General features: G+C 44.0%; 1 protein-coding gene across 1 annotated transcript in view; it reads left to right on the plus strand.

The window, feature by feature from the left end:
- The window catches only part of HMMR (hyaluronan mediated motility receptor), a 27609-nt gene extending 13605 nt beyond the window's left edge, over window positions 1-14004 (plus strand). Inside the window, exons 10-18 of the mRNA XM_006015701.3 lie at window positions 1482-1630; window positions 1991-2205; window positions 2978-3094; window positions 7843-8001; window positions 10167-10319; window positions 10439-10538; window positions 12003-12179; window positions 12700-12862; window positions 13089-14004. Of these exons, the coding sequence (XP_006015763.1) occupies window positions 1482-1630; window positions 1991-2205; window positions 2978-3094; window positions 7843-8001; window positions 10167-10319; window positions 10439-10538; window positions 12003-12179; window positions 12700-12862; window positions 13089-13108 (1253 nt within the window). The 3' untranslated portion in view covers window positions 13109-14004. The remainder of the gene's footprint in view (window positions 1-1481; window positions 1631-1990; window positions 2206-2977; window positions 3095-7842; window positions 8002-10166; window positions 10320-10438; window positions 10539-12002; window positions 12180-12699; window positions 12863-13088) is intronic.
- Window positions 14005-16807: the final 2803 nt, after the last annotated feature.

Consider the following 16807-nt stretch of genomic DNA (forward strand, 5'->3'; position numbering starts at 1 on the left):
AGCTGTGATCTGACAGTTCCAGGAGGAAGGAGTAGATCCTAGTGCTATTTGCCACTTCTGTAGCCAAACAGGTGGATCTCAGCTCAGTTTCCTCAGTCATCTACAGTTTGGTGAGTGCCTTCCCTAATTACTAGAAAAATGTTTGAGGAATTGCTACCACTGCTGACAGTTAGTTATTTACATGTCAAAAGATCTGTGGCGTGCATGCTTAATGAACAAGGGATGCTATTAAGTATCATTGGCCAATCGTTTGAATAAGAACAAGAGCAATAGCCCCTCCCAGACACGGCATGTAAAAGTGTACTGTTGCATTAAGCAACCAAAATATTGGCAGTATCTGCCTATAAGGAGAAGAGAGAGGAAAGGATTTTTGTAAGTGATTTATCTTTTATTGGACCAACTGCATGGTTGGGACAGATTTTATACAAGCTGTCAAATGCAACATTTTTTTTAATTCAGTCTGGGGCAAGCAGCAAGTGCATTGAGAAACATGAGCCCCATATATTTCAGGGGGTCAGACGTTCCAGAGGAATTCCAGAATCCACAGGCAAGAGAGAATCCACAAATCCTTTAGAAACTTCCTCAGAAGAGTAGAACAATACTGATTGGAGGTGGGGGGGAGAAGGAGGGAAGAAGGGTGACTTGGAGGTCCTTAGGAGGAATCTCTTAGGTATGAGGGATGCTATTAGACAAGGGATGTCTTTGGATTTTCTTCTGCCTTGTGGGGGGAGTCCAGGCCCCTGGCTTAGAGCTGGTAGAGTCAGTAGGGAAGCTGATCTGTAGAAATGCTGAGAAGACCAAAGCAAACAGTTCCCAACCACGTGTTGTGACCCAGATGAGGGTTGCGGGGGCAATGCCAGTGGTGCCGCACACAAAAGACGAGCCATGCTGGGAACTCTCCCGTCCCCGGGCTGCTGCCGCCACACTCCTCTCCCAGCAGTGGGTCTTGGGGGAAAAAAAGGTTGGGAACCACTGCTCTAAAGGACTGCAGTAGTCTGGAAAGAAGGTGGGACATGTTACCACTTAGTTTGAAGGCAGAATGAAAAAAACAATGATTAAGGGGGGGGAAATGGCAATTTTTTTCCTCTCTGTAATAAATCCTTTTGCTGTTCTGTTGTCTTACGGCTTGCCCATGGCAATGTATAATCTTGAAACAAGGGATATTCCTGATGTGCCTCTATTGTAGAGGGGACCCAGACATTGGAATGACCCCAGAGGGAGTCCTCTTGGACATGGAAAGGATTCCCCTGTTCCAGCTGTGGAATCTGATGTAAGGGCAGGTTGATCTGAGGCTTGTGGGAATGAGGAATCATCCTGTGAGAGACTAAGTCTGCTTCTTGAAACAAGAAGCGGGACAGTGCAGGAAACTAGTACCTGGCTACAGAGTCCCTCCAGAACCTCAAGACTGCACTAACAGAGGCATATAGGGCACAAATCCTTATTTCTCTAAGATTGATATATTGATAACTTATTTTCCATAGAGAAACTCTTCACTGAGAATCAAGAAAAAGAGCAAAGTATGAATGCTGAAATAGAAAGCTTGAGAGAGAAACTGAGTCTAGAGGAGCAAGAACACCAAAAGCTGCAACAGAAACAGGAGGACACTTGTTCTCGGCTGCAACAAGAGAAGGTAGACCACATACGGATCTGATCTCATCTAATGGAAGGCACTGAATTCCTCTGGTGGTTAAACTTAAAACATAGGACAAATATACTGGCAACTTAGAGTCTGTCTACGTATGGAGAACTAGCCAGCATATCTATAGTGGCATAGCTAACTTGGAAGGGAATCATACTTATTCGAGAAACATTGGAGGTGTTGCACCTCTCTGGAGGTGTTACAGTATCATAATTATAGCAGAATAGTTAGCTGTCAGTTTGTCTATGTTTAGGATAAGAGCTTATCTTTGCGTGAAAGATAATGTGGATGGATACATTTTGCTTAGTAAGAAACTGGTAGATCCTACAATTAAGTACTCTGTTCCTGCAGGAGTGTTCTGCTTCTACGCACCAGAAGTTGCTCGAGTTTCAAGAGGAGGCGACAAATGAGCGACGACTCCTAGAAAAAGAATTAGAAGAAGCAGTGAATGAGCTGGATAAACTTCATGCTAAGGATGAAAAGGCTGAAAAAATGGTGAAACAACTGGAACAAGAATGCAAATCCAGAGCTGAAGAGCTAGCACAGATAGAAGCAAAACTCAGAGGGTCTGTGAAAATAGTAACTCTTAACTGCTTTTGATCAGAGAAATAGAAATACTAAACTAAGCTTTTGGAAAGTGAGTGTATAAACATGGTCAAACACTCAACCTGATGGAGCAACGGGTAAACAAGATCTAAGTAGATCACTAAAATCTTGCTTTCCTAATATATAGGAGGGATATCATGATGCTTACTAAATCAAACTATATTTATTTACAGGGAAAATGTTAAGCCATTAATTAGTTTTACTCTTTGCCACTTGGTTTCTAGACTGGAAATTGAATAGGTATAAATTGAACTGTCAGACCCAACTTATTTTGGGGGAAGAAAAATAAAGGCAGAGAACCAAAGCTAAGGTTCTGTACACAAACGTACACAACTTAACACGTCTAATGAGCCAGATTTAGCTCCTAAAATCTGTTTTTGTATGTAGAGTTTTGTGGTGGGGAAAAGTCTGGAATGAGTTTAAGCCAAGTTGACTCAGATGATCATAGCTAAGACTTCTCAGTAAGGGTTTTTTTTTTACCACAAACATTCTACTCCAGTGTAAAAAGAATCACATCCTACAAACTAGAAATTTAAAACAGTAGCTAAGGAAACTTAAGTCAAAACTGCTAGAATGTTTCATGTTGCTTGCACTCATGAAATTTGGTGCCAATATATACAGATAGATAAAACTTGGTTTGGATGAGGTATAAGAGAAAGCTAAAAGAGCAAGCCTTTTCCTATAGCCAGTACAGCTTAGACTCCAGAACAGAATGTGAAATTCTCTTTTCAGGAAGAATGTTGAGCTTCAGAGAATCAATGACCTGCATACCAGTGCCATGAGACAGATGCAAGAAGAGCACGGCAACACACTTCGTAAACTTGGGAAGAATATTGCTGAATTTGAAAGGTACTTGAAAGTCTCGTGTTTCCTGTGTAGTTTGAAACAAAATATGTTGCTCTCTTATTCAAATCATACCTTATTTAGAAGTTAACATAAACTGTTAGTGGCATGTATCTTGTTATTCCATTGTGATGATGCTCATGAAGAATGTTCTGACATGCTCTGGCTTATAGGGGAAACTGTTGGTTTCACCTGAAGATGCAAACACTGTATTTACTCAGAAATAGGACAAACCCTCCCAATAACTACATTCTCTATATGGAAAACTTATAAATGTGTTGTGATTTTTCCAGGCATAGAAACTATATATTGAAGCTTGCCTTGAATTTGCCCCCTCCCATTACTACAGCAGAGAAAATTCAATCTGTGGGGTCAGGTGGCCCATTCTTGCCCTCTCCTCCGCTCTGCCTACCCCCTTGCCACCTCTCCCAACTTCTTCCTGCTGCAGCCCATGCCTGGAATTGGGTGTTCGTGTCACACATCCTGGAATCTTTCAAAAATTTATATGCAGATGAGGTGTGGCACCACCTGGTCTGGCTCCACTTCACAGATCGTAGGTTTATAATAATCCATAAACATGCCAGAGGCAGACACATGGGGCAACAGAGCCTCTTATCTAGATATGTTTGGTAATGTTTGCCAGACATTTAAGGCTGATGAAGAAACAGAAACCATTGGAAGTGAGATTGAAATGTGCTGCTTGGCTGTGGGAGTGAAGAGAAAGTTAAGTATTCATTGCAGTGGTTCGCTAACAGGTGAAAAAATCATTGTTGAGGGGACTGAGCACAATGGATACAATATCTTACTCAGATGGACTGTACTAACCTATCCTCGTGGTAGGTTCCCATCAGTATGTTTGCCCAGAATGGTGTGTGTGTTTTACAGACATGCTCAGTGTGGGGTGCATTCATAGATTTCATAGACATTAGAGCTGGAAGGGACCTCACGAGATCACCTGGTCCAGCAGCCTGCCCAAGGGCAGAAAGTCAGCTGGGGTCAGAGGACCCCAGCAAGATAATCATCCAAACACATCTTGAATGTGTTCAGAGTAGGTGCTTGCACCACTTCTGGTGGAGACTCGGACGGTAAATTCTTCCTTATGTCCAGTCTAAAACAGTCTTCCAGCAGTTTGTGACCGTTGGACCTTGTTTTCCATAGGGGAGCTCTGGTGAACAGACGTTCTCCCAGGTCCTGATGTACACCTGTGCCTCTCAGCCTCTCCTCATATGGCCTGCTCTCTTGACCTCTTATTATGCATGTAGCTCTCCTCTAAACTCTCGAGCTTCTCCACGTCCTTTTTAAAGTGTGGAGCCCAGAGTTGGATGCAATAAAGTTCTGAGTACTGAACCCTGAGGGATGCCACTGGTCACCATATGCTATGCTGACTTGGTTCCATCAAAAATCACTCTCTGGGTCTGACCATGGAGCCAGTTCCCGAGCCATTGGACCATAAGGTTCTCAAGGCACAACCAACCTCCTGAGCTTGTGAAAGTCAGCTTTCCTAAAGTCAAGGATTTCTACATTGCCAGCGTTTGTGATGGATAAGGAAGGTGATCAATTTGTGATCACTGTCACCGAGCTTCCCTTCAATCCTCAGGTTGCTCACTAGATCATCCCCTTTTGCCAGATCTAGCAGTGCCTTGCCTCGTGTCAAGTATCATTAGCCAGGCCTGTGGGCTTCTTGAGTCAGAGCTCATCAATGCAGGTGAGGAAGCTGCACAACTGATCAGAATGCTCCTCCCATGAGATGTCAGGGCGATTGAAATCACCCATGATAGCCATGCACCGAGAGTGTGCAGCCTCTGTTAGTTCCCTAGAGAATTCATGATTGAGCTCTTCCTTCTGTTTAGGAGGTCTGTAATAGACTCCTACAGCCATTGGACCATAAGGTTGTCAAGGCCTCAGTTTTGCCATGAGGACATCACGAGAGACCAAGTCAAAGGCCTTTGTGAAATCCAAGTAAATGACTTCAAACTCTAACCCCCCCCCCCCACCCCTGCATCTAGGTGACATGTCACCTGGTCATAGAAGATGACGTGGCTGGTCAGGCATGACCTCCCAAAACAAAGCCATGTTGGCTGTCTCAGAACGGCTCCTTCTGTCAGCCTGTTGTTGATGGATTCTTTGATAATTTTTTTCCCAGGTCTTACCAGGGATTGAGGTCAAACTGATTTGGCCTGTAGTTCCCTGGATCTTCCTTCCTTCCTTCCTTGAAGATAGGCACCACGCTGGCCCTCTTCCAGTCTTCAGGAACCTCTCCTGAGTGCCACGAGTTATCAAATATCCGTGCCAATGGTCAAGCTCTGATGTCGGCCAGTTCTTTTAGCACTCTTGTGTGCATTCCATCAGGGCCCGCTGATTTACGGATGTTTAGCCCCCTAAGGTGTTCCCCCACAAGGTCACTAAATGTAGGTGTGTGGTCACCCATACTCTCGTAGTCCTGTGTCCTGTCAGGCAGGGTGACCCCCTTGGGCTGATGGAAAACCGACACAAAATAACCACTGAGGAGATTAGCTTTATCCTGGGTATCGGTTGTCAGCTGCCCCATTTGATTTAGCAGGAGTCCAGTGTTGCCCTTATTTTTCTTTTGATGTCCTGTGTATCTAAAGGACTTTTTTATTGTCCTTGATTCCTGTAGCCAGTCTGAGCTTGGTATCGGCCTTAGCTTTTCTGGTTCGCTCCCTACAGGTGCAGGCCAGTGACACATAATCTTCCTTAGAGGTATTTCCTGTCTTCCATCCCTTATAGGGTTTTCTTTTAAGATTGAGGAGGTCCATGAATTCCCTATTTAGCCAAGGGAGTTTCCCAGCCCTTTTTTACTACCTTTTCTGTGAGCCGGAATGGACTTCCCTTGTGCTTTTAGAATCGTGTCCTTAAGGAGCAACCACTCTTCTTGGACACCCTTCCCTGTCAGATCATGATCTATCTGGGCCTCGACAACCAACCTCCTGAGCTTGTGAAAGTCAGCTTTCGTAAAGTCAAAGATTTCTACATTGCCAGCTTTTGTGATGGATAAGGAAGGTGATCAGTTTGTGATCACTGTCACCGAGCTTCCCTTCAATCCTCAGGTCACTCATTAGATAATCCCCTTTGGCCAGATCTATCAGTGCCTTGCCTCGTGTCAAGTATTATTGGCTAGGTCTGTGGACTTCTTGAGTCAGAGCTCATCAATGCAGGTGAGGAAGCTGCACAACTGATCAGAATGCTCCTCCCATGAGATGTCAGGGCGATTGATATCACCCATGACAGCCATGCACCATGTGTGTGCAGCCTCTGTTAGTTCCCTAGAGAATTCATGGTCGAGCTCTTCCTCCTGGTTAGGAGGTCTGTGATAGACTCCTACAGTGATATCCCATTCACCACATTCTCCCCGTATTCTAACCCAGAGGATTTCAAGTTGCCTTCCTTGGGTGCCTGTGTCAGCTAGTAGGGAAGTGTACTGCTCCTTGACAGAGAGAGCTACACCCCTGCCCTTCCTTTCTGCATGATCCCTCCTGTGCAAGGTATAGCCATGTGCACCTGTGGTCCAGTCATAGGTGGAGTCCCACCAAGTCCGTTATCGCTGTGAGATCATATTTGTTGTTGCTTAGCAGGAAGGCCAGTTGCTCCTGCCTGTTCCCCATGTTCCTGGCTGTAGTGTACAGGCAGCTGAGCCTGCAATTGGACGCCCTAGGCTTCTTTGTATGCTTAGGAGAGTCCTGTCTTTGGGCTGGGGTAGGGGTAAGTTCAGTTGTTTCCTAACTTACTGATTATGTGCTTGTCCCCTCCTGGGTTTGTTCTGATGGTTGTCTGCCTGTCCTCCCGGCGAACTTCGGTGTCCCCCAACTCCTCAGTCTTCCGTTTACCTCTTCAATACATCTTTTCCTCCTGTGCTCGTCACCCATAACCAGGAGGATAAAGTTCATAATTGGCTTCCATTATTGAGCACATACGGCATCTGGCAGCAGTTTAATGATAGACAGTGTATTATGAGGAGGCTTTCTTGTATGCAAATGTAAGATGAGGGCTTTTTTCCCCATGCTGATTGGTAGAAAAAACCTTGTCTTATATTTGAGTAAATATAGTACTAGTAGCAAGATGAAACTTGCTTATGTTGCGAAGTATTTTAAGATGATTTAATATACAGTCAAACTGTCATCTTAAAACTTTATAAGATAGTGAGGACAAGAACATGCTCGTGGGTTTAAGTTGTAGGATAAGAACTCTTATGCCAGTGTATTAATTGTAGGCAGCAACTAAACACATATTAGTCCAGCATGCAATTACGCATGATAAATTAGACTTGTTTCATTGTGCATGCTGCCATCAAAGATTAAATCTTACCTGAAGCGCTTAAAGAGAATTGGAAAAAATATGATGTTGGTGTGCATGGGGGGTGGGAAGATTCTTTTTCAAAAGGTCTTCTAGCCAAGATTCAGCTCTTAGAAGAAATAAAATTTGACAGCAGCAATAGCTCAATACAGAAGATGCTGTTAATTTAATTCTTGACCTTCTGCAAATTCCTGCCGGAAATAATTGTGGACCAAGCCTTAGGGTTCTGTTTTTCTACAGGACTGATAATTGCCTATCTTGCCTACTACAACTCTAACAGTCTGTTAGCTCTAACAGTATCTTGTATCTCAAAAACATCTTGTATCAAAACTGTAGCAAATAAACCCATGGTGAATTTTTAATATCCTCAACAGATTTGAACACTGTAAAATATGGGCTGTGACTCAAGTAACATGCTTACTGCAATTCTGCTTTCATTCTAGTTACAAGTTATCTATGGCTGAAGAAATATCTAGTCTCCGGCTGGAGAATATATCTCTGCAGGAGAAAGTAGCTGAACTGGAGACAGTAGGTCAAGATACCCAACAACAACTGCAGGAGGTAGAACGTGCTAAAGATAAAGCTAAGGAAGAATATGCAAGGTATGAAGCTGAATACTCCTTAAACTGAAGAAGGTACATATGATGTATTTATGGTTTTCTGTTCTTAACAAGAACTACAAATAATGATGCTGTAATGCAGGTCTCATGGTGGGCTGTATGCAGCCTGCAAGTAGTTAATTTACCACCTGCATGCATCCCCTTGGCACCATTTTCCCCCTCTGTCCCTCTTCCTTTTGCTGCAGCCTGGATCTCTGGGTTCCCGCTCTCTCTGCCTGCTTCCAGTCCCAGCCTCTGCCCCTCAGGGCAGGTTGGTGCAGCCAGTGAGGAGCCAGGGGGCCTATGCAGCATGTGACCCCTGTAGCTCAGAAGTTGGACAGCTCTCACATATTTTGTGCTGTGAAGTTGGAGGGTAGACCCCCGTGGAATCTGAAAATGTCTTCATGCAGAACCCATAAGACTGTCTGAACTTATGGGGAAATCAGTCAGTCCAGTTGAGTCATAAACACTCTTCCAATAGTTTAAAAAATCCCTCCATAACTTGATCAGTGGGCCTTTTTCTTGGAAGCATCACAAGCATTTAACTGCCACCTCACAAACAAGCAACAAGCAGTTTGCCCCAAGTTAGTTAAAACTCTGGCCACAGCTAGACTCCCACACAACTTAATTGTACAATGAAAAGTATCAGACACCTACTGAACCAAATAGATGTGATAACTATGTACATCTTAACAGCCAGTATTAGAATGCAACCATCAAATAGATCATTAAAGTACAACAACTCTTAAAGGACATATAGAATCCACCTGCTGGAGACAGAGCTTCCAACAGACACAACCTGGACAGTGTTGCAGACTACATCTGGATCACTGGCCAAGAGAATGGAAAACAACCTTGAAGTTTGGTTCAGAAATATAAACAACCATCCCAAATTACTTTTGGCAGAAATTAGCAGAAGGCTTCTGTCATTGCTAGGAACTTCCACATCATCTGGTGAGATAAATTGCTACCTAGTTCTCAGCTCTCCTGGGGCCTCTGCAGCATCCTGGATTTGGGGCGTGGTCTGCATTGAGATCTCACTGTGCATCTCCACTGTTGTGAGAGCCGTGTGTGTGTGTTCACGCGTGCACTAGGTGGGGTGTTTTTTCATGCTGAATTCCCTAGGGGTCTTAAGCTGAACACGGAAATAGAGGGCAGGTGAAACCTACTTTCCTTTCTACTGGCTACGCAGAACTGGGCACTTGTAATCCTGCTGTCACCTCTTCTTAGAACTTTTCAAAATAGCAGCATGATTTTATTAATCCAACTTCTGCAATTTGAGGTCTTAAGGCAACTTAAGCCTCAGGGTGTTTAAGACTTGAGATCAGGCTACATTTAAGCTAGGGGTGTCAAACGGAGCGGTGCAGGGCCAGCCCACAGGCCGAATTGGGACCAGGTGCCCTCATCCTACACTGCCTGATCTGTGCTGCATGTGGCAACCCCTAGTTGGTTCGGGACTGCACTGCATGCGTCTTCAGTCTGAGACCCTGGGTGCATGGGGCTTGCAGACATCATGCTTAGTGTGGGTCCTGGGCTAGCTAGAGCAGCAGTTGTATGCAGCACGGATCCCAGAGTGGCCAGAATGGACACTGCATGCACCAGTGTGTTGAGGTGATATATCAATGAGTTCATGTTAAAATATAACAAACTAGTATGAATTTGGGAGTCAACTTTAGCATTTGATGGAGGTTAAAGCAAGTCCTGCTGGCTTTATTTAAGGATTTTTAAGATCAAAATGTTAGTATTGTCTTGTATAAAAAACTCAATTACACTTTTTCTGTCCAAGTTGGCTAGCTATTTGTTGAGGCCCACAGAGTAGGTAGCAATTTCTGGTTCTAATAGCTGATTAAAATGTTGGACAACTACTAGACAAAAAGAACTATCTTCAGTTAAAAGCTAACTGAGCTGAACATTCCTTCTTGTAAACTTTTAAAGTAAAGTTTCTGGAATTATATTGCTTGTTCTCTCCTTAAAGAGACACTGCCTGAATTATTATTGCAATAAAGAGTGTAGAGTGAACTAACTGTATCCCTGAACTCTCATGTACTCTGCTTACTCGGACAATGCTGCTAGTGTAAACGTTCAGACAACTCTTTTAGTAAATGCTGTCAAGTCAGGAGACAGCAAGACAATCTGACAGTAGTTCATTATCATTTTCTCCTTCCCAGAATGCTTCTAGATGCTCAGACAAAGTTGGCCTTAAAAGAAGCAGAAATAAAGAAAGCTAATGAATTGTACAATGCACAGATAACTAACCTTCAGGAGAAAATGGAAGAACAAACTGAAGAGTTAAAGAAACAGCTTGAAGTGGAGAGATCAAGGTAAATCCTGTTTCAAATAAGTTTATAGTAATACACCTAAAACTAGACTCATTATAGGGAAGCTCAGCCAGCATACTATTAACTGCAAAAGTACAATTCTCTTGTGTATCTTTATTCAGGAAAACTATAGATGAAAATGTGGCAGCTGGCTTAAAAGAAGAGATACAAACTTGGCGTACTCTCTACGAAGACTTACATAACAAAACCAAACCTTTTCAGGTTAGTCCCTTCCTTGGTGTGGTTCAAAACAGTATTTGAAACTTGGAGGTCTTGCATCATTGTGTAAGTCAACTGTTAAGATGCTAGGTCACTTTCAACTGGCATAATACAGGTTTCCCTTGATTTTATGCGGGTTCTGTATATGCACATTCGCTCTTATGCAATGACTCTTTTTATACTTAAAATTTGTTATATGTGAGGTAAATTCGCACTTATGCAATCAGCATAGGTGCCCCTCCCCACAAGCAGGTAAGTCTGTGGGTGGAGGGGAAAGGGCCCTGGGGCCAGGGCCCCACTCACCCTGCTTCTCCTGCAGCTGCTCTTGGAGCAGCTGATGCCAGCTGCCTGCAGCTGCTGGGCTGCACCATGCCCTGAACCCCCCTGGGGTTCCAACCCAGCTCCTAGGCTGCACCATACCGTAGTGCAGGCAGGTGGTGTCGCTGCTCCTGGGTTTGCTGCAGCAGGAGCTGGGGTGAGTGGGGACAAGCAGGGCCCCAGGGGATTTGGCATGGTGCAGCCCAGTGTCTGCAGGTAGCTGGCGTCCGCTGCTCCTGGGGCTGCTGCAGCAGGGCCTGGAGTGAGTGGGGAAAAGCGGAGGCCCTGGGCTACAGCAGGGAGCAAAGTGGAGGGAACTGTAAGTGGATGCAGGACAGGGAAGGGGGCGCAGCTCTTACTGCTACAAGCACCCCCAGAGGGCTGCAGGCTGGGGGGCTGCGCCAGGCTCTTCCCAGGGATGTGTGCCCTCAGATCTGCTGCAGGCTGGGGTTGGCAGCACCGCACTCTTCCCAGCACTTGGCAGCGGCGCAGGAAGGGCAGGTTGAGGGGGCTATGGCGAATTTTGGGGTAGTAGCAGCCCCACTCCCAGTGCTGCTGCCCGCCCCAAACAATGGGAAGAGCCCGGTGCTGCTGCTGGCCCCCACCTGCAGCAGCAGCCTGTTCCTAGTCGTGTGTGCACATCTGGGGGCAGGTGCCCCCCAGTAAGAGCCTGGTGCAGCCCCCCAGCCTACAGCCCTCCTGGGATGCATGTAGCAGTAATAGCTGCACCCTGCACTCCGTACCCACTTACATTTCCCTCTGCTTTGCTCCCTGCTGCAGCCCTGGGAGTGGTCCACAAGCTGCTGCACCCCTCCCCCCACCCCTTCCCCAGTCCCAACCTTACTCCCTCCCTCACCATCGTGGGAATGTATCCCTATTTCTTACATTATAAACTGGGTTCCCTTTATGCAAATTTGATTTATGCACAGTTTTCCAGGAGCACATGTACTGCATAAATCGAGGGGAAACCTGTACTTTCCCAACTAAATACTTAGGTTACAATTTAAGCAGCTAAGTATCCCTTACCTAATGGGTTTCTTAACTAAGTTGCAGTTTAAGAGGAAAGGCTAACTATTCTCTAACTAAAACTGAAGCAGCAATATGTTGAGTTCACTTACTGTAAGATCTTTCACTCCAACTTTATTTCAGCAACAGCTAGATGCATTTGAGGCAGAGAAGAATGCCCTCCTGAATGAACATGGTGCAGCCCAAGAAGAACTAAACAAACTAAGTGATTCATATGCTAAACTACTGGGCCATCAGAATCAAAAGCAGAAAATCAAGCATGTTATGAAACTAAAAAATGAAAATATCCAACTTAAACAGGTTCGTCAGCTTTCATGTTTGATAAGCACCCAGTAAGCATAACATTGATACCTCCAAACCAGTATGTCACTATTGTTGTAGACTTCAGCATCCTAAAACTTCCACATCAGTTTGTTAACATAAAGTTAAGTTCTACTTGAGAGGGCTTTACTATAGTTGGAATAAATTCCTTTAACCCAGAGATTTATCTACTTTGAGTTAATGGACTTCCAATAAAAAATATTTCAGCTTGGCCTCTAGTATAAATGTGTCCCTACATAAGACTCTTGTAGAATAATTGCATTTACTTAGCAAGTGTTGTAAAATACTAGGACCTCCCCAAAATTTTTATTTTGGCAAGAAAAACTAACCATGGTATGTTAAGCTGCTACACCCTTGTTGGATGCAAATAATTCATTAAAGTTTCCAGGTACCATAAAGTTTAGTGTTCTGTAGCATCCTAACTTTCGTACTATTACAAACTTGGATGTCCCCGCATGCATTTCTAGACCTTTTAAAGTATTCATGTTTGCTATTTCAGGAGGTTTCAAACTTGCGTACACAAGTAGCTAAGGAAAAACAAGCTCACAAAGATCTTCAAGACCAACTACATGCAATACAGGGCATCAAGCGTTTTGATGCTTCTAAAGCTTTCCAGCATGATAGCAAGGAAAATATTGCTCCCAAAACTCCTTTTAAGGAAGGTGAGTGTGGGTTTTCAGTTGATGGTTGTATGGAACTTTGTCTTGAATTTAGCCAAAACAAGACTTTGGAGGTTTTATATTAACTGCCTTCTGTGTTTGAGGTGAAATGGCAACTCAAACTTATCAGAATTCAGTACTGGCATAGAATACTGAGTTGTAAAGTTAAGTGAGTTCTGTGGTGAACAGTGTTTAAACGCAAGTGCTCATTGCAGCTTCTCTGTTGCAGGTAACAGCAATAGAAGTTAAATCTGTATACTTGCCAGGAAACTTAGATGTTACAGTGAAGATTCAAGCAATCATGCTATAAAGTGGTGAAAAATGGAATTTGTATGTTGGGTCAAATATGAACACTTACAAAACAGCTTAACCAAGACTTTATTTTAAAATAAAAATCAAGTGTTAGATTTTAAACTAACCATGTATGCTAGGTTATACCTTGGCACATCTAAGGCTGTGGATAATTACGTACTTCAAAGATTCCCTGGTCAGCTACCTCTTCACTGTGTGGAACAGGGTGGTGTCAAGTCAGCCTAAACTGCTTAAGTACTTTTTCTTGTTGTGTTTAACAGTGTAAGGTGGAATGTATGGCCCTGCAGAAGAACAGGTGGTTTAAAAAGGTAACAACTGTAGTAAATGAAATAAGCATAGCTTGTTTTGATCCAAAATGGGCTTGGTCTTGGTGTGTCAGCTGTTTAACTGTCCAGGTATTCTGTTTGCATGTCTTGTTTCACATGTGACTCCTAAAACAAAGAACAGATGCAAAATCAAGTTGCACAGTTGATCACTGGATAGTTTCTAGTGTGATCCACATCAACAAAAAAGACCACCTAACTAGCATTTTTAGGACAAGATTTTCAGGCATTGATCTTTTTAAAGAGGTCTTTCTGGTCAAGTTCAGTACAAACAGGTGAGGGTGGGGAAATCTTCTTTGGCCTGTCTGTATTCCCATCTCTCAGAGGACATGGTTTCTTTCTCAAAAGACATCAGTCATCGTGCACAAATGTTAAACTCTCCAGTCTTTAACTGTCATAAATGATATATACCCCTTCAATTTTTAAACATATGACTTGGAGTAGGAAAGAACATAAAGGAGTCTCTCTTTATTGGATGGAAGATTTTAAAGGGAATGTGTGTAAAGATCTCATTCTATAAAACTTCTTATATGAAACTATAAAAAGACAATTTGAGGCTTAAATAACTTGAGCTGTAAGCTTTTGCTATATTTTCATTAAATAAAATATTTTAAAATGAATCGGTCTGAAGGCTTAGATCAACCACAAGTAGAAAAAAATACTAACAGTACAACGATCAACGAGTATTTTGCATGAACTTTTCCTTGCCCTAAACTCAAGAATGCCCTATTCTTGCCTAAGCATTTGCCCACAGAGAAAGACCTGGATTTAACGGCAAATCCATATCTTCCATTTCCCAAGAGAATAACCCAACCACCAGGCTAGAGGCACTCTCCACCTTTCCTGTTGAATCAGTCCCCTGGCACATGTTAATTTAAAGGTGCCCTGGGATCTGATCCCAACACTTGTGCCTCCTGCTGTGCCACGTGTTCATGGCAGGACACGTGTTTCTTGGGAACCAAGATCAGATCCCAGTCAGGTACTTTATACTTGACTGTGCAGTGGGAAGTCAAGATCACGATCCCAGTCTCCCACTGCACTGGCTATTTGGAAGCTGGGTATCTGCAGCTCATTTTTCATCCTCAAGGCCACACCAGAGGTGATTCAGGATCCCAAGGTAATCCACAGACATGCCACACCTTCAGTTGAAGATGCCATACAAACAAGCCATAAAAATATTCTACATGATGGCACCCTGGCCTCTTAACACTTATAGATGCAATGTGTTGTGGGGCCCTGTAATGCTGCATCCTAGAGTGCAAGATTCATAGGCCCAGAAAGAAAGCCTGACAGACTGATGCTCCAGTGCAGTGGTGAGGGGAGTCCTTGATCCCAGGACTGTTAGATATTACACGTATTGGCTAAACAGCATAAATGGCACTGAGAGCAGGGATTGGAATCTAGGACTACTTTCTCCCAACTGTTGGCCCTAGATTTATGACCCAGATACCTTGTTCCAGGTAGACCCAAAATCTTAAGACCAACCACGCCTCCCAATTCTATTGACATACAGTGATAGCAGATAAGAATAATGCAAACAATTCTATGTCTACCAGTCCCAGGATTCACAGATTCACGGATTCAGGCAAGATACACCTGGCCAGTACATGAGCTTCACTCTGAGATTCTCTCTTGAATGTCAGATGTTAGCAGCCTGGAGGTTGAAGGCTCACCATCACTGGGGTGAGAGAGTGAGATGGGCTGGCGGTGTGCCCTCTGTCCGTGGTGGCCTCGGGTTCTCCTCTTGGGGGGACCCTTTGCTGATGTGAAATCCTTCCTTTTGTATTATTTCTCTCCTTTGACTCCATCTCCTAGGCATCACTGATTGGTGTGTCTGTGGTTGTCATACTGTTCACATTCTGTCCTGTCAGCATATTCCTTTATTTCACAAACCCATCACATGCACACATCCAAATTTGGGCTTTATTGGTTTCTCCTTATCTGATCCATCTACCAAAACTGGAAATCTTAAGGGCCCTGCAGGTGGACACTGTGACCTGGCCAATGTGGCAGAGTCCCTTATGGCTGTTATGGAACACTGTGGTACATGTCTTCAGTTTCCCAGCCCGTATGTCTGCTTGCTGCTTGCCTGTGTTGCACAGTGGGCCTTGAAAGAACTTTATCACAAACAGGCTTTTAGAAATCAATTAACCCTTGTCATTGTCCTGAACCATTGTTCAAATGCATATCTACTTTTACATACAAGCCAATTTCCAAAAGCAAACCTCTAAATACCATTTTCTAGCCATTGCCAATTGATCAACATCTAAATCACTGGATCGTAGTCTTGTCGTTTGCAGCCTCATCAATCTCATCTGCATAGGGGCATAACTGCAATGAGAAGGTGTGGACTCAATATACTACCACCTGACCTAGCCTGTAAGTAGAATACATTGCTGAGAGCTTGAAAAAGCATGTTTGAACCCTGCCTCCAGGCCAAAAAGTATATTAAACTGGGGTGTCTTTCTGTATGAATGCTTTAGTTATTAGGCTATTGTTTAATAGGGATGCACCTCTTCCTTTGGCTGCCTCTTTGGCAAACTCTCCTTGAGTTCGCTCCTGATGTAAATGCTTAGTTTGGGTCGTATGCTATCTTGTAAAGGAATGACAGAAATACAAGAAACTTTGCCTTTGAGTTACAGATCTAATTAGTCAGGTCACAGGTAACCACCTTGGGATAAATCTCTTGGCATGATGTAATTTTCTCTTAATGCTGCACAGTTTAGTAAAAATCTCCCATTTCACTTCATAACCTCTTATAGTGCTTGGGGTAGATGCAGTGCATCGAACAGGGAGGGGGGTGGCAATATCAGATTTGGGTTATGTAAGGGTGCAACCGGAAGCTGCCATAAACTTTTATGGTGGCATAAGTTGGAACAGATGTCCTGGCACCATGTTACACTCCAAGTGTCCTAGAATGGTCCTGTGATCCAAGGTTGGTCTGTTTGCTTATTGCAGGGGTGGGCAAAATGCAGCTCACAGGCTGGATGTAGCCTGCCAGGCCATTTTATCTGGTCCGTGGGGCCCCTAAAAATTTAGAAAATGTAATATTTATCTGCCCCTGGCTGCCTGTCATGAGGCCCTTGATGGCTTGCCAAAACTTAGTAAGCGTCCCTCCACTCAAAATAATTGCCCACCCCTGGCTTATTGCATACCACAGGAATCCTGCTACAAGCACACTGCTGTGGCCTGCTTGCAGACATTTGTCCGAGAAATGCCCCTGTAGGGGATTCCTGAGGCTTGTGCATCTCGCTGCTGTGCCCTGACTCGGGGCACCCACCTGTCAATTGAGGACCCCCCAGCAGAGAGACAC

This window comes from Alligator sinensis, unplaced genomic scaffold (assembly GCF_000455745.1).
Source record: "Alligator sinensis unplaced genomic scaffold, ASM45574v1 scaffold7_1, whole genome shotgun sequence".
NCBI lineage: Eukaryota > Metazoa > Chordata > Crocodylia > Alligatoridae > Alligator > Alligator sinensis.